This window comes from Mustelus asterias, chromosome 6, assembly GCF_964213995.1.
Source record: "Mustelus asterias chromosome 6, sMusAst1.hap1.1, whole genome shotgun sequence".
Classification (NCBI taxonomy): domain Eukaryota; kingdom Metazoa; phylum Chordata; class Chondrichthyes; order Carcharhiniformes; family Triakidae; genus Mustelus; species Mustelus asterias.
The window spans coordinates 25,540,443-25,562,204 of record NC_135806.1 but is presented as its reverse complement, the minus strand read 5'-3'; the positions used below and the strand labels follow the sequence as shown (position 1 = coordinate 25,562,204).

Genomic DNA, 21,762 nt, shown 5'->3' with positions numbered 1-21,762 from the left:
GGTTAGTGTGATTGGCAATGCAAAATTAGTGTCAGGGGGCCTAGCAGGGAGAATACGTGGAAATGGATTATTGTCAGTGAAGACTCGGACTGAATGGCCTCCTTCTGCACTGTAGGGATTCTATGATTCTTTTCATCCAGTTTATAGAATTGGAACAATTATTAGTATGGACAAATCCACAGTTCAGGGCCCTCCTCAATTCACTGAGACAAGTGAATATAGACAAATGCTAAGATAAACAGGATCCCTGTCACATTAAGTCGGGTCAATTTTTACAAAATATGATAATTCATCAAATTTTGTTTCGATTGTCCCCAGCAACACTTGGCAGTTACCTTCTTTTTGACTGAACTGAGGAACATGATTGAAAGACAAAACAACCTGAACCCAAAATAAACTAATATCGAGAATTTGTTTTTTAAGAATTTCCTCAAATAACCAACTTGTATCTTTTGAGGCTTTCACTTGACTCATTACTACCAAGAACTATCATGATGAGTGGTTATGGCATTGTAACATGTAATACAGATAATGTATTTATAATGCAGCATGATAATGTAATACTGGGTTAAGTACAGTGTGGCACTTGCCAGTATTATTACATTTCTCTGTATTACTTGCCCATTTTTTGAAACTTTTAAAAAAACCATCACTAAAATCATATAAGCACTGCCATCTGGAAAAGGTGCTTACTATCTGCATTGTTGGACTATGCAGTCACAGTTGACTTTTGAGCACAGTAGATAAAGAATATAGCCACCAAATATGCAAAACTAACTGTTAAACTGAGAGCCAAGGGTTGTAATATAACCTCCAGTTTAAAATATAACCAGCTTCTTTACGCTCATTGGAGAATCTGCTCTGTTGATGAATACACGCTGAATCTCTTCCAATTACCTGCTATAACTTTGACAAATGATTACCAACACCCCTCACCCCAACAAATAGATGTTTTTAGAAAAATTTTAGTTTTTGTGCCTATCTCCTTCTTGCAGAAACCCAACCATGTGGCCAGGGAAATGCAAAACAGTAGATTCTCTTTTTTCCCGAAACAATTGATGAATTTGAAAAAAATGATTCTCCCTTTCAGGTACATACAAAGCAATTAAAAGTTGAGGAAGGGGGAATAGGTCACATTACTGTGGACCACATGCTGGTGACGGATGTTGACACCAAGGAGTACCATATCAGGATTATGCTTCAAAGGAAACCAATGCATGGAGTGATAGCAATGGATGGAGTTCCCATGACTGAAGGGAACATGTTCACCCTAGAAGACCTCAGACAACTTAAAATTAGGTGAGGAATCTTTGGGGCTGATTATATACATTCTCAATTGTACTGGACAACAATTATCGGAGATGCATTTGGCAGAAATGTTTTGAGGAAAACTGATAGGTGAAGTGGTTTTCAATTCCCTTTCACTTTGGAAACCAGAGTTTGAATCTAGCCTAGACTGATGCAATAAAATATTCCTCTCTCTGCTTGGCATGAGGCTTTTTAGTGAATTAAGAAAATCTCAGCCCAGTTCATAGTTGCTGAGAATCACAGCACATAATTGACTCATAATCCAGCACCATATAAAATTGAAATTGAAAAGTGACTCCAATTGCAAGAATGGCTGGTATGTAAAATGAGAATGTTTCAATTATCAACAACTTATAATTATATAGCACCATTCAAGAAGTGAAACATCCCAAGGCACTTTACAGGCGCATTATAAAGCAAAGTATGCCACTGAACCACAAAAATCAGATGACCAAAAGTTTGGTTAAAGAGGTAGAAAAGTTAAGATAAAAACAGAAAATGCTGGAAAATCCCAGCAGGTCTGACAGCATCTGTGGAGAGAGAATAGAGCCAACGTTTTGAGTATGGATGACCTTTCATTGGAGCTGCTGAGATTTTCCAGCATTTTCTGTTTCTGTTTCAGATTCCAATTATGGAACAATTTTGATTTGGATTGTACTATTGATGGCAACCTTACACCTTGTGAGACAATGTCTTGCACCGTGATGGTCAACTCTGTCAACTCACCTGGTGTGGCTCAGGAGCCCCACTCTGATAAGCAGTCGCTGCTGCGTTTAGTGCAAAGGACTATAGTGGGTTGAGAAGATGCATGATTCACTGGCCTCATATTTTCTCACTGAACTCTCTATTCAGTCAGCTGAGCTTTTATTTTCTGCTTCTCTCTTTGTGTCCTTCCAGAAAAACCATCCCTAGTTGTTAGTGCCGATATTTGCCTACCTGATATCTCACTTGCAAGCAACCTTGTAGAGGAGATATGGACACCTAGGAGGTAATAACCCAATGGCCTATCCATCATATGGAAGCTCTTTGGGGTTTTCGGCAGTCATCCATCCAATGAACATGGCCCAGCCAGCAGAAATGTCATTGGTTTAGCAAGTGTATGCTGACGGAATTAATGGGCTGCAGGATCTCTCAGTTGGTGACTTTGCCCTGCCAAAAGGTGCCCAGGATACATCTGAGACAGAGAAGGTGGAAACTGCTCAGATATTTCTTCTGTCTAGCATATCTTGTCTTTGTATCACCATTGTAGAGAACTGTACTGAGGCTTGGTAGACTCACTGTTTGGTGTTCTCAGTCAGGTTGTTTTTGTTGTGCATGCTCTCACTCAGCTGGGACATAACAGTTGCAGTTATTGTAATGCATGTGTTGATGTGGTTGTGTGTCCCTTTAAGGGTTAAACTCTTGGAGGGTTGTGTGACTTGTTTGGCCAATCAGGCCGGAGCAGGTGAATCCTGGTGCTTAGTGCAGGATTTATTTGCCAGTTTGGAGTCATAGAGTACAGTAGACTTTATATCACTCTCTGTACTTAGTTACTCACCTTAATAAACTGTTCATTCATTAATCCACTTGATGGTTGCCTGTCTTTGAAACATATGATATTTGACGTTGAGGATCAATTGGAGTGCCTTCCTACTGCTGCAGAAATGAGGAGACCTCATGTGAAAGCCTTTTTGAAGCAAAATCATTCAGTAGACTGGGAATGTCAAAATGCTCCTTCATGGGAAATTAGACCCATTCGACCCTAACACAGAGCAGTGGGTGCAATATGTCAAACGCCTGCACTATTTTCTTAAGTCCAACAGGTTTATTTGTAGCAAAAGCCACTAGCTTTCGGAGCACTGCTGCTTCGTCAGGTAAGTGGGAGTTCTGTTCACAAACAGGGCATATAAAGACACAAACTCAATTTACAAAATAATGGTTGGAATGCGAGTCTTTACAGGTAATCAAGTCTTAAAGATACAGACAATGAGAGTAGAGAGAGCGTTAAGCACAGGTTAAAGAGATGTGTATTGTCTCCAGACAGGTCAGCCAGTGAGACTTTGCAAGCCCAGGCAAGTTGTGGGGGGTTACAGATAGTGTGACATGAACCCAAGATCCCAGTTGAGGCCGTCCTCATGTGTGCGGAACTTGGCTATCAGTCTCTGCTCAGCGACTCTGCGTTGTCGTGTGTCGTGAAGGCTGCCTTGGAGAACGCTTACCCGAAGATCAGAGGCCGAATGCCCATGACCGCTGAAGTGTTCCCCAACAGGAAGAGAACACTCTTGCCTGATGATTGTCAAGCGGTGTTCATTCATCCGTTGTCGTAGCGTCTGCATGGTCTCCCCAATGTACCATGCCTCGGGAAATCCTTTCTTGCAGCGTATCAGGTAGACAACGTTGGCCGAGTTGCAAGAGTATGTACCGTGTACCTGGTGGATGGTGTTCTCACGTGAGATGATGGCATCCGTGATGATCCAGCACGTCTTGCAGAGGTTGCTATGGTAGGGTTGTATGGTATCGTGGTCACTGTTCTCCTGAAGGCTGGGTAGTTTGCTGCGGACAATGGTCTGTTCGAGGTTGTGCGGTTGTTTGAAGGCAAGAAGTGGGAGTGGGGGGATGGCCTTGGCGAGATGTTTGTCTTCATCAATGACATGTTGAAGGCTCCGGAGAAGATGTCGTAGCTTCTCTGCTCAGGGGAAGTACTGGATGACGAAGGGTACTCTGTCCGCCATGTCCTGTGTTTGTCTTCTGAAGAGGTCGGTGCGGTTTTTCGCTGTGGTGCGTCGGAACTGTCGATCGATGAGTCGAGCGCCATATCCTGTTGTTATGAGGGCATCTTTCAGTGTCTAGAGATGTCTGTTGCAATCCTCTTCATCTGAGCAGATCCTGTGTATACAGAGGGCCTGTCCATAGGGGATGGCTTCTTTAACGTGTTTAAGGTGGACGCTGGAGAAGTGGAGAATCGTGGGGTTATCCGTGGGCTTGCGGTACAGTGAAGTGCTGAGGTGACCCTCCTTGATGGAGATGCGTGTGTCCAAGAATGCAACCGATTCCAGAGAGTAGTCCATGGTGAGTCTGATGGTGGGATGGAACTTGTTGATGTCATCATATAGTTGTTTCAGTGATTGTTCACCATGAGTCCAAAGGATGAAAATGTAATTGATGTATCTAGTGTATAGCATTGGTTGAAGGTCCAGTGCAGTGGAGAGGTTCTTGTTCGAACCTGTGCATGAAGATGTTGGCATATTGAGGTGCGAATTTGGTCCCCATGGCTGTTCCGTGTCTGGATGAAGAACTGGTTGTTGAAGGTGAAGACATTGTGGTCCAGGATGAAGCGGATGAGTTGTAAAATTGCATCTGGAAACTGGCAGTTGACGGCGTTGAGTACTGAGGCAGTTGCAGCAATGCCATCGTTGTGGGGGATGCTGGTGTAGAGTGCCGAGACATCCATTGTGACGAGGAGTGCTCCTGGTTCAACTGCTCCATGTGTGCTGAGTTTCTGTAGGAAGTCCATCGTGTCGCAATGGGTTTCAGGATGCCCTCGACGTAGCCGGAGAGGTTCTTGCACAGGGTCCCATTGCCCGATACGATGGGATGGCCGGATGTGTTTCCCTTGTGTATCTTCGGGAGGCAGTAGAGATCTCCAACGCAGGGAGTACGTGGGATGAGAGCACGGAAGGTGCTCTGAAGGTCCGGATCAAAGGTCTTGATCAGAGTGTTGAGTTGACGGGTGTGTTCTTTGGTTGGATCTGCGGGTAACTGTCTGTAGTGTTCCTCATTGTTCAGTTGTTGGTACACTTCTTTGCAGTAATCCGTTCTGTTCAGTATGACGATGGCCCCTCCTTTGTCTGCTGGTTTGATGACAATGTTGCAGTTGGTCTTGAGAGCGCGGATGGCGTTGCGTTGTGCTTGGGTGATGTTTGGGGCTGTCTTGTGGGTGCGGCTGATGAATCTGGTGTTGACGCACCTCCTGACAGCTTGGGCATACATGTCAAGTCGAGGGCAGCGGCCTTCCGGAGGAGTTCAATTCGACTCTTTCCTCTTCGGTTGCTACACTGCAGATCTCTCTGTCGGCTGATCAGGTTCATTGGCTGTCTCATTGTGTTCGCTGTTGGCCTCTTGGGGTTTGTGGAAGAACCCCCGCAGCCTCATTCGCCTGATGAATTCCTCTGTGTCCGCTGCGAGACTGATGGGGTCTATTTTGGTGGTGGGGCAGAAATTGAGCCCTCGGCTGAGAACTTCGATTTCAGAGACTGATAGCCAAGTTCCGCACACGAGGATGGCCTCAACCGGGATCTTGGGTTCATGTCACATTATCTATAACCCCCACAACCTGCCTGGGCTTGCAAAATCTCACTAACTGTCCTGTCTGGAGACAATACACATCTCTTTAACCTGTGCTTAACGCTCTCTCCACTCACGTTGTCTGTATCTTTAAGTCTTGATTACCTTTAAAGACTCGCATTCCAACCATTATTTTGTAAATTGAGTTTGTGTCTTTATATGCCCTGTTTGTGAACAGAACTCCCATTTACCTGACGAAGGAGCAGCGCTCCGAAAGCTAGTGGCTTTTACTACCAAATAAACCTGTTGGACTTTAACCTGGTGTTGTGAGACTTCTTACTGTGTTTACCCCAGTCCAACGCCGCCATCTCCACATCATGACTATTTTCTTAAGGCCAGTGAAATCTGGCGGGGGGGAGAAGAGTCGCAGCTGCTAATCCTATTAACAGCCTGCAGGACTCCAACCTATAGCCAGATAGGTGTCTGATTTCTCCAGATGACCCCAACTGCAAATCTTTCAATGAGCTTGTGGAATTAGCCAAGGGACATTATCACTCAAAGGCCTCGGTGATAATGCAGCGATACAAATCTAATTAGATGACAAGAGCCTCAGGAGAGTCGATCGTGGCATTCGTGGTGCTTGGTCATTTCAAAGGAAGTAAAGAATGTGAGTAGAAAGATCTGTTTCACCCAGTCAAATTCCTTTTCTTCATCAAAATGAGCGTACTGGCTTATATTTTTCTGATCACAGTGACGTAGTGTTCAAGAATCAGTAACAGAATGGGAATAGACTCGCTGAAATGTTAATAGATTGATGATTGATTGGGTGGAAATTAAAGAGTATAAGGAGTGAACGAACAGTAAGCTATCACTAGTTTGGGATATTAAAAGCTTTCAGGAGTGAATTGTTTCGTAGAACTGGTCTATCTGGGACAATAAGTTGTCTCGGAGTGAATGTGAAACTGGAATTAAAGCGCCTGGGATATAAAGGGCACAGGAAGAGGTAAAGCGTGAGTAAGCTAGCTGGACTATTAAAAAGTGTGAATGTTGGATCTTAAAGAGCACAGAATGAATTGGAGAGTGTTATTGGATTAGATGGGATGTTAAAGAGTATGGTGAGTAAGCAGAAGTGTTCATTATAGACTCGATGGGATATCAAACAGTTTGGAAGAGTGGGGTTAAATTATGTGGTTTTATTTTGTGACAATATTAACCATGGTAAAATATTTGTGTTCACAGGTACAATCATGATGACTCTGAGACAATACATGATGAAGTCATCTTTTCAGCCACGGATGGTTCAAATTCAGCTGAATGTATTCTAGAAATCAAGGTCAGTAGGAATATTATGATAATAGTCAAGAGGCAGTGGGAGCAAAATAAAAGCTTCCAAGTACTTACCATTATGACAGCCTTTTCCCATGTTGTTTAATATCGGAGCTTCTGGCAACTGGTGTATAAGATACAAGTTTATTTGTCGAATTTCAGATTTACTAATCTTTTGTGATGCATAATTATCTCCAAGGTATTGAATTACCTCAATTACTGCATTGGCTTTCTTGCAGCCTTTCTTAGCACATAAACAAAACTCTCTGTTCGCTCACCTTTTGCATGTTCAATTTTTCTTTTTCTTCTTCGCTTTTCATGCTTTGAGGAAATCCATTTCTTCCACTGCTTTGCATCAAGGAGTTTGTGCTTTAGTTTGTTTCCACAATGAAGACTGATTGACAACCTGACTTACAAATCCTTACCAGGAGCACTGGCAAAATAGGATGGGATGGGAAGCTTCTGTTAGACTCAAATGCCTTGCTCGATGTTAACTCATTATTCTGAGACTGGAACTCTTGTCTCTCCTTGTCAGGATCATGTATTTAATGGTGGTTCTACTCATAATGTTTCAATCTTCTTCCCCTGTGCTATTTTTACTGAAAAATACATTTTTGTCAAAACTTTTCATCTTGCACTCATCAGGACATTTGAAAGAATACAACATAAGGAAAACCAACAAATTTATACTGTACAAGAAGAGAATGCTCATTGCTTGGCCAGTGGACTCTGCCAGAGGCTTCGCCATAGATAATGCACCAGTTAATGGTGACTGACAGTTAACTGCCAAGCATTGTTAGAAATTTAAACCAAGCAGCTTGAGTGGTCAAGCTACTGACCTGAGGAATGAATCAGTGAATGACTGTCACTTATTTTTTTTTTGCTGAAACAGGTGCAATGTACACAAATATCTACAGTCCTTAAAATATAACAGATTGGGTTGCATGTTTATTTTTACTGTAAATACGACCAAAATATATAAGACTGATATTGTCAGGTTAATTTACATGTTAAAAATTATTTTCTTAATGCCTCTAACAGCAATATCAGGACTTGACATCAAATAAAAAGAACTGTTTTCCCTTCTTTCCTACATTTATTTCTTTTTTTATGGAATGTGGATCTCGCTGGCTAGACCTGCATTTTGTTGTCCATCCCTAATTGCCTTTTGAGAAGGTGATGATGAGCTGTCTTCTTGAACTGATGTAGTCCATCTGGTGCAAGTGCACCCACCGTGCTATTAGAAAGGGATTTTCAGGACTTTGAGCCAGTGACAGTGAAGGAGCGACAATGAAATTCTAAGGCAGAGCCTTCTAACCAGCCTGGCTCATCGCTTGTCCATTCCTATTGTCCTGAACCACTCTGATCTTATCTGTGTGGGTGTCACAACTTGAAACACCAATTTGTGGGTGACGTATAGTTTTGTTTTTGAACTGGTGTGAGGAGTCATATGAAACCCCAGTGAGAATAACCAGTCCAGTCATATTATAACAATTATTAAAGAATATTTATTAAATTAAAGAAAGATAAATACACATGGATAGCACTTCACTACTCTTAAGACAATTAAGTATCTGAATCACGAAACACACACCGTTTATGTAGAAATTATCCCTTGTTCCAAAGTATATCTAAGATTGCCGAACTACTTAAGACTTCTCCCATCCAAACAAAATAAGTCTATGAATTAAATCCAGCCTATAGTTATCACACAATGAAGGCTGGGGATCAAGTCTGGAAAAAGCATTTTCCTGATCCAGAGATGATATTTAAACTGTCTTTATAAAGACTTCAGCACAGCCTTGACTCTAAGACTTAGATGCAAGCCTAGCCTTCTGGCTGTGAATTGTGGACTGGCATCTCAGGCCGTTAGATATACGCTTGATTCTCGGCTGCTAGATGTAAACTGGCCTGCCTGTTTCTCAGAGTGCAGGCAATTATACCACCTTTTTCTCTTTGATTCTTCATTCTGTGTATTTGGCTACCTGCACCTCTCAAAATCCTGCTCTCTAGAAATTAGCATGTTTGTACCTCCGCTGATCTCCCAATCATCTAGATAAGCTGTTTCCTACTAATAGGATGATTTACATCTAGTTCTGTCTAGATGCCTGTAAACCGCAGTACTGGGAAAATCACATCTTTTCAATGCCTTTTAAATGCTGGCTGCTGCTGTCACTAGGCAGAATTCTCCCTGTCGCTGGGCAGATCAGATCCTATCATGTCTTGTTAAATTTATGCTATTGCTGTTGCTAAGCAGATCCATGACACGTATGTCCTTCTGGCATCTACTTCTGGAGTGTAGATTTGAAAATAATTCCTCAATGAGAAAATGGGTGGGAGATGGGTAGAATGTAGAAATTGTTTATCTGTGGGGATACACATTGAATTATATTGGCGAATAGTATTCGACCCAGGTATGAAAGAGCTGCCCAACCAGATCCACATCCCTGTACTTTGGCATTGCCCTGCAGTTTTCTCCCCTATATATCCAATTCCCTTTTGTGAGTTTCACCAGCACTTTCTTGATTATGACAACTCTGTACATGAAATAAATTCTCTTCATTTCTCCAGTCTTTTTTGCCAATTGTTATGATCCCATTAGAACTGGATGGAACCCTGGCTTAGTAGGCCATAACTTTTTTTTATACAGATGAACAGAGTCACAAGACTGCTTTTTGTAAAATAATAAAACATTTACTAAACTTCAAAAGACTGACTATAATACAATATCCTTCCATCCCTCCTGTATCCTGTACAAGCATGCACATATTTTTAAGGAGAACACATGTTACAGAACATATCTTATACTACATTGTTCTCAGTAAGTACACAGTTCCTTAAACCAATAAACCAACTATGGTCAGACACACCCCACTCTGAAAGTGAGTGGCAGATGCCACCCAATACAACTTCCGTGGATTTCTCATTAAATCCTTCCAAATGCTTATCACACTGTGAGCCAAATGGTCTCTCTGGAACTCCAGTTTTGGCACGGGTGTTTCCTAACTCCACTCGCGAGCAACACACCTTATAATCTTCTCTCAAACAATATCTTTCTTCAGGCACCAATAATCCACTTCCAGGATTTCAATCACTCCTTTTACTATTCCTCTGCCTTGAAGTTCCACTTGCATTCAAGCTCCCACTCAAACTCTCAGATACCCAGCCATGCCGATTGAGCACCAATGTTTCACAGGATGTACTAAGGTCACCAACCTGAGGATTATTTCAGATATCTGGCTTCCCTTCAACCAAATTCACCAGGTCTGTATAGTTCCGCTCTATCTTTAATTAGGAGACTCTCTCTACTTCTTTAACTTCAGTGAACAGTACCTTGTACAAAATCCAGTTCCTTTTACTGCTTTGACTTCAGTCTTCCTGAGATATCTCTTTTGTTCCATGGTTTCTAAAGTTATTATTTAACTTCTGCAACTTGCTTTATTCCCATTATTCTATTGTTCTACCTCTCTGCTTCTGGAAGATTCTGTGAGAGCTGCTTTCTCTCCAACTACCTAGTTCCAACTACTACTGGGTCCAACTTAACATTAAACTCAGAAATGATTTCTAACCGAAAGTGGCCCCAGTTGCTAAGCAACAGACTAATCTTTCTTTAACATTTCTTTGTTTTCATGTCGTAAACCCTTTAATCACAATGCAGGTGCAAATTGAAGTGAAACTAAAATCCCCACGCATACAAGCACCTTTGTTAATCATGAATCTAGCTAAAGTTTTTACCGTTTCTTACATCAAAACAAAAAATTAAACTCAACGAAAGCCATGTCTTATTTTTAATATCCAAAAATACAAATACGTTTATTTATTAGTGTCACAAGTAGGCTTACATTAACACTGCAATGAAGTTACTGTGAACATCTTCTCGTTGCCTACACTGTTGGGGTGCACTGAGGGAGAATTCAGCATGGCTAATGCACCTAACCAGATTTCGGACTGTGGGAAGAAATCCGAGGACTCAAATTTAAGAACATTGGGCGGGATATTTCTCCCACTCCACTGCATGTTACACAATGGCAGGAGGGAGCACGCGCTCACTGGTGGCAGATCTTTTGGTCCTGCCAGACACGGAGAAAATGGCACTGTGAGGCAGCAGTGCTAATGACTGTGCCACTGTGCCGCCTATATCGATCACATACAGCCATCTGTTTCCTGTTGCAAATGCCAAAATCTTGTTCCCGTTCACACTGTTTTTGGTCCCGCTGACGATGCACTCCTACTGTGGGTTTTTGAGTGATGAGGGGTGATTTCAACAGAAAACCCCATTGACAATGGCAGGACTATAAGCTCACCACCAGCGAGCGCGTGCTGCCTCCTGTCATTGCGTAACATGCAGTGGAGTGGGAGAAATATCCCACCCAATGTTCTTAAATTTAAGTCCTCAGATTGCTAGCTCTCCTGTCAATGGAAGGATTTTCTCCTTACTTCCACGTTGAAAATTCTTCATGATCAGAAACACCTTTATTCAACTTCTCCAGAACCTTCACTGTACTAAGGCGAACAATCCTTACAACGTCTATGCTAATTTGGCAGACATAATTAGGGCCACAGCATAGTAAACTGGCAAGCCACATCCAGGGAGAGAAAGTCAAACATAGGTATATAGGTATATGACTAAAACAAATGCAAAGAGCTCCATTCCAAAGTTTTATGGGATCTTAAGTAGCAATACACAAGGAATTTCCACAGTTCACATTGATGAAAAGGTGCACATTCTCGCCAATGTTTCCCCATTATTACAACAAAATAATTGATGAGTACTATTCTCCAGAGTATCCTTTTGGCTAAGGTCAAGTGTAGTATCGACATGCTGTACTTGGTTGAAGTCATTAGGTTACATTTTAGCTTCATTTGAAGCAATTTTTAAAAGCGGCATCTTGGCCTTTTGGCTAAGATGCAAATGAGATCAAGCCTTGGAGGAGGTGCAAGGCCTACTCCAATCAGCTTGGATCATGTAGATCAAGCCCTAGACAGGAGGTGAGAACCCTGTCTTGTCAGCTTGGATGGGAATGCCTCACTTGTGGAGACTCTGAATTGGACTTGATTTGATTGAATTGGAATTTTAAAAAATCTGTTCCCTCTCATCGCTTCTCAGCCTTCTGGTTAAGATCAAGTGAAGTATTGACATGCTGTACTTGGTTGAAGTAGTTAGGTTACATTTTAGCTTCATTTGAAGCAATTTTTAAAAGCGGCATCTTGGCCTTTTGGCTAAGATGCAAACAAGATCAAGCCTTGGAGGAGGTGCAATGCCTACTCCAATCAGCTTGGATCATGTAGATCAAGCCCAAGACAGGAGGTGAGAGCCCTGTCTTGTCAGCTTGGATTGGGAATGTCTCACTTGTTGAGACTCTGAATTGGACTTGATTTGATTGAATTGGAATTTTTAAAAAATCTGTTCCCTCTAATGATCCTGTAGGCAGTGGCCTGTTCCAGACTAATTGACTTGAATGGTGATCTCATAGTACTGGAAATCTCAATGTCATTCAATAGTCAGGACTGCTGCCATACAGTACCATGGACCCGGTTCAATTCTGGGCTTGGGTCACTGTCTGTGGAGAGGAATCTGCACATTCTCCCCGTGTCTGCATGGGTTTCCTCCAGGTGCTCCAGTTTCCTCCCACAATCCGAAAGGCGTGCAAGTTAGATGCATTGGCCATGCTAAATTCTTCCTCAGTGTACCCAAACAGATGCCAGAGTGTGCAAACCAGGGGATTTTCACAATAATTTCATGGCAGTCTTAATGTAATCCCACTTGTGACACTAAGATAAACTTTAAACTTAAACTTTAAACTTTAAAATTTTAAGATTAAAAATAATTACCAATCAGACTAGAATCTCGAGTGTTCAATGGGGTTGAACATGTTTTGCATGATAGTTTGAAGTTTATCTTATCAGTGCCACAAGTAAGCTTCTGTTAACACTACAATGAAGTTACTGTCAAATCCTCTAGTCACCACACTCTGGTGCCTATTTGGGTACACTGAGGGAGAATTTAGCATGGCCAATGCACATAACCAGCAAGTTCTCTCAGATTGTTAGTGTAAAGCAATAGAATGTATTACTTTAAAGTTAATTAGAACAAATATTGGAAAGGTGTAAAAAGATCTGCCAACTCGTCCCTCATTTTACAATAATAAGAAGTCTCACAATACCAGGTTAAAATCCAACAGGCTTATTTGGAATCATGAGCTTTCGGAGCACTGCATCATTGAAGGAGCAGTGCTCCGAAAGCTCATGAGTCCAAATAAACCTGTTGGACTTTAACCTGGTGTTGTGAGACTTCTTACTGTGCCCACCCCAGTTCAACTCCGGCACCTCCATGTCATTTTACAATAAAGTCAAGATCTACCCAAAGTGTTTAACATAGCATTTGTTGGATGCAATAGCCGAATGGCCTTACTTCCGCCCCTATGTCTTATGGTCTTATAGGAATTAAGGGCTATGGGGAGAGAGCAGGTAAATGGAGTTGAAATCAACCATGATTGAATGGTGGAGTGGACTCGATGGGCCGAATGGCCTTACTTCCGCCCCTATGTCTTATGGTCTTATTTGATATTTGGTGATGGACATTTTTTGACAAAAACATTGGCTCCTTGTGAATTTTAATCCTGTTCCCAACGTCATGCACAAGAGATTAGTAGACAGATATTTCTATTACAGATATTCTTAACTTTGTGTGTTTCTACTTCAGATATCACCAGTGAATGATGAACCTCCAGCAATGAAGCCTGGTCTGAACCCCATGTTGTATTGCCTTGAAGGAGAAAAAGTCACCATTACAGCAGAAAATCTCTATGCCACTGACATTGATAGCGATGATGATAAGCTGATGTTCATGATTGCACGGCAACCATTTCATGGGGTCGTACAGAAAGACAACCAGATTATTGACCACTTTTCTCAGGCTGATATCATTGCTGGAATAGTGACATACATACACACTGGTAAGCAGTTGACCCTTATTTAATGCTGGTGTCATCTTAACACATGGCTACAACTGTTCAATGTCTTTCAAATGAGTCATTAAACCAAGGCCCGTTTGCTCTTTCTGGTGGATATAAAAGGTCCCTTGGGCTTGGAATCCCTCATGCTCTGGCTAATATTTATTCCCTGACTATAATCACCAAAACAAATTACTTCGTAGTTGCCTCATTGCTGTTTGTTGGACCTTACTCTTCACAATTGGCTACCGTATTTCCACTTAGTTCAAGTACGGGCGGCAAGGTGGCACAGTGGTTAGCACTGCTGCCTCTCGATGCCAGGGACCTGAGTTCGATTCTGATCTTGGGTCACCATCTGTGTGGAGTTTGCATGTTCTCCCTGTGTCTGCATGGGTTTCCTCCGGGTGGTCTGGTTTCCTCCCAAAGTCCAAAGATGTGCGGATTAGGTTGATTGACCATGCTAAATTGCCCCTTAGTGTCAGGGAGGCTAACAGGGCAAATATATGGGACTACGGAGATAGGGGCTGGGTGGGATTGTGGTCGGTTGCAGACTCGATGAGCTGAATGGCCTCCTTCTGCACTGTAGGGATTCTATGATTCTATGATATTTCAATTATAGTGATAATGGTGACTATACTTGAAAAGTAATTAATTGACCATAAAATATTTTGGAACATCCTGAGGTCAGGAAAAGTGCAAGCGGCAAAGCAAAGGTCAACAGGTGATTTTGTGACTGGAAGGCTCTTTCCAGTTGGGTCTTGGAGAACTAAGTCCTTATGGGTAGAGAAGCAGAGCTCAGGGGCTGGATTCTGGTCTTGGAAACTCCATGGATCTTTAAAATTGGCAGACTGGACCAGGATCTAGGAGTCCTTCCCGACAGATTCCATTTTCACTGGTGAAAAAGAGTGGGGTATGACTCGTGAGGGAAACCCAAATTCAACGCGGCCATTTGAACTCACTGCTGAGTTCAAACAGACCCTATTTTCACTGCAGCAAGGGCCTTATCTTGCAGTGTGCGAGTCACTATTTATGGAGGAAATGCAAATACTCTTGAAGGGGGGGATTTTCCTATTCCACCCACCACGGGAATCGTAAGTATGTAGAACTGTCAAGTGATCTAAATCCTCAAATCTTTAAAGATTAATAAAAGCCTTCCTGTGACAGAGATTTGAGAACAGAAGCAGGCCTTTTATTCAGCCTACCTTGTCACTCAGCAGCTCCTGTAGCCGACAACAATCTGCATCCAGGAACAACAGGCCCGGCTTCATTAAACACCCATGCCCTACCCATAGCGTAAATCAGGGCACTTTATCCTGAGATGGGTGAGCCAAGCCAGGAAATTTCCTGACTCAAACCAATCACCTCAGGAGTGGATGTTCAGCCCAATGTTTCAGGCCTGTGACCTTTCTTCAGGTTGGATAACTCTTTTCTCTCTAGTACAGTCACAATGGGCTGGGTACATTCTTTTGTGCCATAGGTTTTCTACATTTATATGTTTCTGTCAAATTCTGCATTTTATATGACAGCACTGCAACTGTCAAGTGCTTCCAAGTTATTTTAACAGTACCATTGGAAGGGTTTAGAGGGTTAAATAACCCAAAACAGAAAATTATATATAGAGTGGGGTGATCATAGAGTCATACAGCGCAGAAAAGCCCCTTCGGCCAATCAAGACTGCATCGATCAGATGTGAGGTGTTCAAAATGTTAAAGGTGTTTGATCTTGTAGACATGAGGAGGTATTTCCTCTGGTGAGCAAATCAACTGCCGAGCAAATCAAGAACAAGCATAGATTTCCTAAAATGAAAGTCAGCCCATTTATAAATGAAATCTGGAAGCACTTTGTTCTGAATAAGGGGTTATAGAAAAGTGAACTCCCTCCGCCAAATGACAGTGGATATTAGGATAATTGGAGTTTTCAAAACTAGGATGGATATATACACAGAAAATGCTGGAAAATCTCAACAAGTTTGACAGCATCTGTGGGGAGAGAATAGAGCCGACGTTTCAAGTCTAGATTATCTTTCGTCATCTAGACTCAAAACGTTGGTTCTATTCTCCCCCCACAGATGCTGTCAGACCTGCTGAGATTTTCCAGTATTTTCTGTTTTTGTTTCAGATTCCAGCATCCGTAGTATTTTGCTTTTATCTTAAGATGGATGTATATTTTGTTGAGTAAAGGTATTAAAGGATATGGATTAAAGGCAAGGAAATTTATTTATTTTTATTAGTGTCACAATTAGGCTTCCATTAACACTGCAATGAAGTTACTGTGCAAATCCTCATATCAGCCATGGTCTAATTACATGGTGGAGCAGATTTGAAGTGTTGATTAGCTTGCATCTGCTTTTAATTTCCCTTCATTCCGATTAGCGAACACCTATGAATTTTTATGTCTGCTTCTTTCAGATGTTTTATATTTTTAAATCCATTTGTACAAGCTGAGGAGCAGACATGAGTCAACACTAATCCATATCTCAAGATACTGTAAGGAACTGTACATTACTGACAAGTAATGGAAACTTACAGGAAATCATGACGGATAGATTTGATATGACACATCACATTTTGGAAATTGAAACTGCTCCAAATGACTTCCTGAGCTACATTCTGCCTTTTGTGGATTTTTTTCAGATTCTTGTATAATGCACACTCAGCACTTCTTTAGTATTGCAAATAAAAAGCTTTCATATCAGGAATATGTTCTGACTTTCTTATGTTGACAAGTTTGAAAATCTGACAGAGCAGCATTGTTGATGTCAGGAAATAGGCTCTGATAAAGTTAACAATAAAAGCCATTTACTCCCTGGAGGCAGCCAATTTTAATTGTAAAAGACTCTGGATTTGTTCCAGGCCCCTTTTTCTGCCATAAGGTTACCCCCCCCCCCCCCCCCCCCCCACCTCCATTTACCTTCTCCCCTTTAAATTGTTTTCAATAACCACTTCTTCCTTCTACTCCCTGGTTCTTTTTTCCTTTAGTTTTCCTCTGAAGTCTTGTTCCTCCTTGGACCAATGATCCTGCAGATCCCTTGTCTTTGGGTTAGATATTTAAAGAAAAATCTATGGATCTGTTTGTTCTGAAGTAATTCAATTTATATTGTCTTGCAAAACTATCTAAAACATGTTGTAGTATAGCCTTTGGGGCCGGGGGATTCACCAGCCCCATTCGCTGCCAGTGGAAATCCCAATGGCCTGTGGAATAGGACGCCCAAACTAAAACGGGATTATCGCCGGGTGTCAAATCATTTCTGATTTGCCTGGCCGGCCCCAATCAGGTTCCCAACCATAGCGGGCTGGAACTTGATGATGCAAAAGTGTTGATTTAAATGCCGTTGGTGTGCTTTATGCCTGAGTCAATACTCTCCCACCAGGAGGTACTGCACCGGGTAGGCTTTGCTGCTTGTCATGACCAGCATGTACCTGGCCTGTTATACCTCGAAGGGGTCAAGGAGGTAAGTACAATGCCCATGTGCCCCTCTGACGATGCCAGGCTGCAGAGGGAGGTTCCCCAAGGGTCCTGGGTTGGGTGGGTTAAGGCTGGGGGCAAGAGGTTGACCTTGGCACTCAACCCCAGGATGGGGGCCTACTGGCTAGACTGCCCCTTCTCGTCCTGGAAAACCTGAACATCAATCTTCACATGCTGATTTCAGGCATCTCTCTGGTCAAAGTCTTCATTCTGGTCTGTGGACCGTGAAAAGTTCAGAGTGGCCTGATCGCTTTAATCTCCATGCCTCCTGGATACCTGGCAGGCAGGAACTGAGAGCACTTAGCTGCTTGTGAAGTTTCCAACTTCAAAACCAAATTTTTCACAGTCCACAGGCCAGAATGAAGGCTGAAGAGGTGCCTGAAATCAGCATGCCAAGAGTGATGTTCAGGTTTCCCAGGGCTAGAAGGGACAGACTAGCTACTACACTCCCATCCCAGGGGAGAGTGCCAAGGCCAACACCTTGCACCCATCCTTAGCCCGTCCAACCCAGGACCCTTGGGGGAATCTCCTTCTGCAGCCTAGCAGCATCAGAAGGCACATGGGCACTTGACTTACCTCTTTGACCCCAACCCTCTGAGTATAAGGTTCTAGGTCAGGACGTCACTGCCAGGCTGCCAAGAGCCAGTGCAAGGATGGCACTGGGGATCCTGAAGGAGGATCCTGAGGGGGAATCCTAAGGGGGGTTCCATCTGGGAGAGTGGTGGATGAGGGCTGCAATGGCTTCTGGCATGGGAGAGGGGCGGGGTCAGGTCACCCTCATGCCTGCTTGGTGTGAGAGCGCCCTATCTGTCAGTGCAGAGATCATGACATCCTTTAAAAAGGATCTCTGAACAGCCAAGCTGGTATGTTTCATGCTCTGCATAAATTTAAATGGCTAAGGTGAGTAAATTCCATCTGACTGGCACTGCTACCGCCAAGGGGAAGCACTTCAGTTTTCTTGCTAGTGTGGGCACTTAGAGCCGATTCGGGTGAATTGCGCAATTTATCTTTGACAAAGCAAATTAATGGTGGATGAAAGAAAAGGCGAAGTAAAATTGACCAGAAGGTTTATTACTTTCCACTGAGTTAATCAGTCTCCACCAGAGAGAAAGAAGATGCCCCTTGATATTTGGTAAAATCACACAGGTTTTCAGCTCCCGATTATTAGCCTTGCAGAAAAATGTTGGGTAAGAATAGGATTGGGTGATGGCTCCAAGATGAACTTGGTTGCTAATGTCACTTGAAATATTGGGAAGCACTCAGTTTTCATGAAACTGCAGCCCAACGGAATCCCTTCTCAAGGGGCAAACAATTAACAGATGAGGGAAAATGGACTACTCACACTCAATTATTAGTTGTAGACCAATTGTGATTTGAACTACCGCTGTTAATTTAAGACTAAAATCTTGACGAATTATTTTATTTGAGCAATGACTTTTGTTGTTTGAATTCTCCCTTTTCTCAGGTGGTGAGGTGGGTTTAGCACCCTGTTTTGACATCATTACGTTTGTTATCTCGGATTGGGATGGACATACAGTAGAAGGTTGCTGCCAAGAGGAACCACTACCCCCTCCATTACCGATGCACGAATCTCTCCCCGTTTATGATCTCAACATTACTGTAATGCCCATCAACAATCAGCCACCAAGAATTATCATTGGTAAGAAAACAACAAACAATGATGATTTTATACTGGCTTATGTTCATTTGAAAACTGCAGACTTGATGGTTCCAGTGTTGTTGGGGTTGGAGGTATAGTGAAGGGGAATAATATTGTGAGATGGCCAGGTTTGAACGAGGATGAGAGGAAGGATCAATATTTAACTGAATTTCTTACTTTTGAGAATAATTATGCAGAACACTCCTTCCAACCAGAGATTCAACAAGTTGTATGACATAGTCATAGAGTCATAGAGGTTTACAGCATGGAAACAGGCCCTTTGGCCCAACTTGTCCATGCTGCCCCTTTTGTTTTTTCACTCACCCACTCACTCACCCACTCACTCACCCACTCACTCACCCACTCACTCACCCACTCACTCACCCACTCACTCACCCACTCACTCACCCACTCACTCACCCACTCACTCACCCACTCACTCACCCACTCACTCACCCACTCACTCACCCACTCACTCACCCACTCACTCACCCACTCACTCACCCACTCACCCACTCACTCACTCACCCACTCACTCACTCACTCACCCACTCACCCACCCACCCACTCACTCACTCACTCACTCACTCACTCACTCACTCACTATGTAAAATAAAATCCATTCTCATACACACAGTGCTTTAATAATAAACTGAAGTTATCTTAGAATGAATAATAGATATCGTTTTTCACTAATTTCAAATGAAATTCATTCCCATCTGATTCTGTCTCATTCCAGGTGAAACATTTATTGTTGAAGAGGGCTCATCAGCTGCCATCACAGTTGACCATTTGTGTGCTGGTGACCCTGATAGTGACATTGATGAACTGACCTTTGTTCTGTGGTCTCCACCCCAGTTTGGATACATAGAGAACACATTACCTTCACCAGGCTATGAGAAGAGCAATATGGGCATCAGCATAGGTAATATCAAACTGAAATCTTGCTGAATTCTCCAATCTACATGGAATATTTTATAAACGTATTTCTGTATTTCCAATGACTACAAAAGGTTAATGTCTAAATGAACTTATTGGGGGCCATATTCATGACAAAAAATGTTCAGCAAAAGTCTATTTTTCCATTACTTTGATGGTAACACTCATCATTACAAAAGTTCCATTAACTTCCAGAAATAGCTCAGGAAAAGAAAGTATGGCATGATTCTTCTTTCTCCAAAGAACCATAGGATCCCTATGGTGCAAAAAGAGGCCATCTGGCCCATCAGTTCTGCACCGACTCTCCAAAAGAACATCTCACCCAGGCCCTCCCCTCCACCCTATCCAGTAACCCTGTGCATTTACCATGGCTAATCCACCTAACCTGTACATCTTTGGACCATGGGAGGAAACCGGCGCACCAGAGGAAACCCACGCAGACACGAGGAGAATGTGCAAACTTCACACAGACAGTAACCTAAGACCGGAATAGAAGTTGGGTCCATGAAGCTGTGAGGCAGCAGTGCTAATCACTGTGCCATCATACCATTCCGTAAACGAAAAAAATGGGCTTGCTTCTCAGTGAAGGCAATGGGCCAGAACCTCCACGGACTGGTAATTACAGTCAGATCTTACCTCGCCCGACCTTCTCACATCGGCTGGCTAAGAATAGTAGTGTACCAGATTCCACATTTAGCTAAGGCAGCAGTGAATCATAGAATCCCTACAGTAGAGAAGGAGACCATTCAGCCCGTGGAGTTTGTACCGACCACAATCCCACCCAAGCCCTATTCCTGTAACCCAATACATTTACCCTGCTAATTCCCCTCACACTCGGGTCAATTTTAGCATGGCCAATGAACCTAATCCGCACATCTTTGGACTGTGGGAGAAAACTGGAGCACCCAGAGGAAACCCACCAAGACACGGGGAGAAAATGCAAACTCCACACAGACAGCGACCAAGGCTGGGACCGAACCTGGGTCCCTGGTGCTGTGAGGCAGCAGTGCTAACCACTGTGCTGCCCTTGCGGTGGGAGTAAAGGAAAGCTTTTTTAGGGCATTAACTGCTGTAGAGCAAGTAAGTCATAAGGTCCAGTCATTCTGAGAAGCCAGGGAAAAGTTGAGTGTATAAGGTAAGTGTGTGGGATGGGAGTGTGGAGTTATCGTGGAGGGTTATGGTGGGTGATGGGATCAAATGGTCATTGGAAGAGTAGGATGGGTTGGGAGGTTGGGTACTGAATCAGTGCTGACTGCTTGCGCAACTATTCACTCCCCCTGTCTGTCTGGAGGCAGACCCCTTTGGATAGGAGATTCCTTTTGCTTCCTGTCCAACTTCTGCAGCAGATAGTATTGCATCAGAGAGCTTTGGATAATGCTCTCTTCCCTATTGGGCCAAGTCATCTTACAAATCAGACTCTCTTCCCAAGCATTTCCACAGTAAGAATGTCCCTCCCTTTCAAGAGATGCAGGTTGTTTTTTAGAGGTGCTCACACAAACTTAGGATCCTTGCAGAGTCATGCTGGGTAGTGCTAAATGCAATTCTGAATGGCTGCATGCTGCTATTATTAAAATTCGCAATAGCATGAGTCACAATCAACAGGCATGGTTTAATCATGCATTGCAATTCCTTCTCCCATTTTTAGGCTTTATCCTATTGCTTCCACTAAACGCTTTACTGGTTGCAAGGAACCCACATAAACCAAGTTTCCATAATCTAACCCAGTGCCTGATGAACCCATGACACAAAACTGCTGACCACTTGAGAAACTGGTAATCCCATTTGTTGTGATCATGGACCAGCTTCCAAATGTTTGGTACAATCCAGTTAGGGCCAGTAACTTGTTGT

The 21,762-nt window shown here is 42.9% G+C and overlaps 1 protein-coding gene and 1 non-coding gene across 2 annotated transcripts in view; both read left to right on the top strand.

Moving 5' to 3' along the window:
• The window catches only part of frem1a (Fras1 related extracellular matrix 1a), a 270,213-nt gene that overhangs the window by 158,947 nt on the left and 89,504 nt on the right, over positions 1 to 21,762 (top strand). The window contains exons 16-20 of the mRNA XM_078214133.1: positions 1,091 to 1,299; positions 6,811 to 6,904; positions 13,601 to 13,853; positions 18,781 to 18,975; positions 19,715 to 19,900. Coding sequence (XP_078070259.1) covers positions 1,091 to 1,299; positions 6,811 to 6,904; positions 13,601 to 13,853; positions 18,781 to 18,975; positions 19,715 to 19,900 — 937 coding nt within the window. The remainder of the gene's footprint in view (positions 1 to 1,090; positions 1,300 to 6,810; positions 6,905 to 13,600; positions 13,854 to 18,780; positions 18,976 to 19,714; positions 19,901 to 21,762) is intronic.
• LOC144495390 (U2 spliceosomal RNA) lies at positions 11,993 to 12,191 on the top strand. Its single transcript, XR_013498247.1, has one exon. It is a non-coding gene; the product is annotated as a U2 spliceosomal RNA (small nuclear RNA).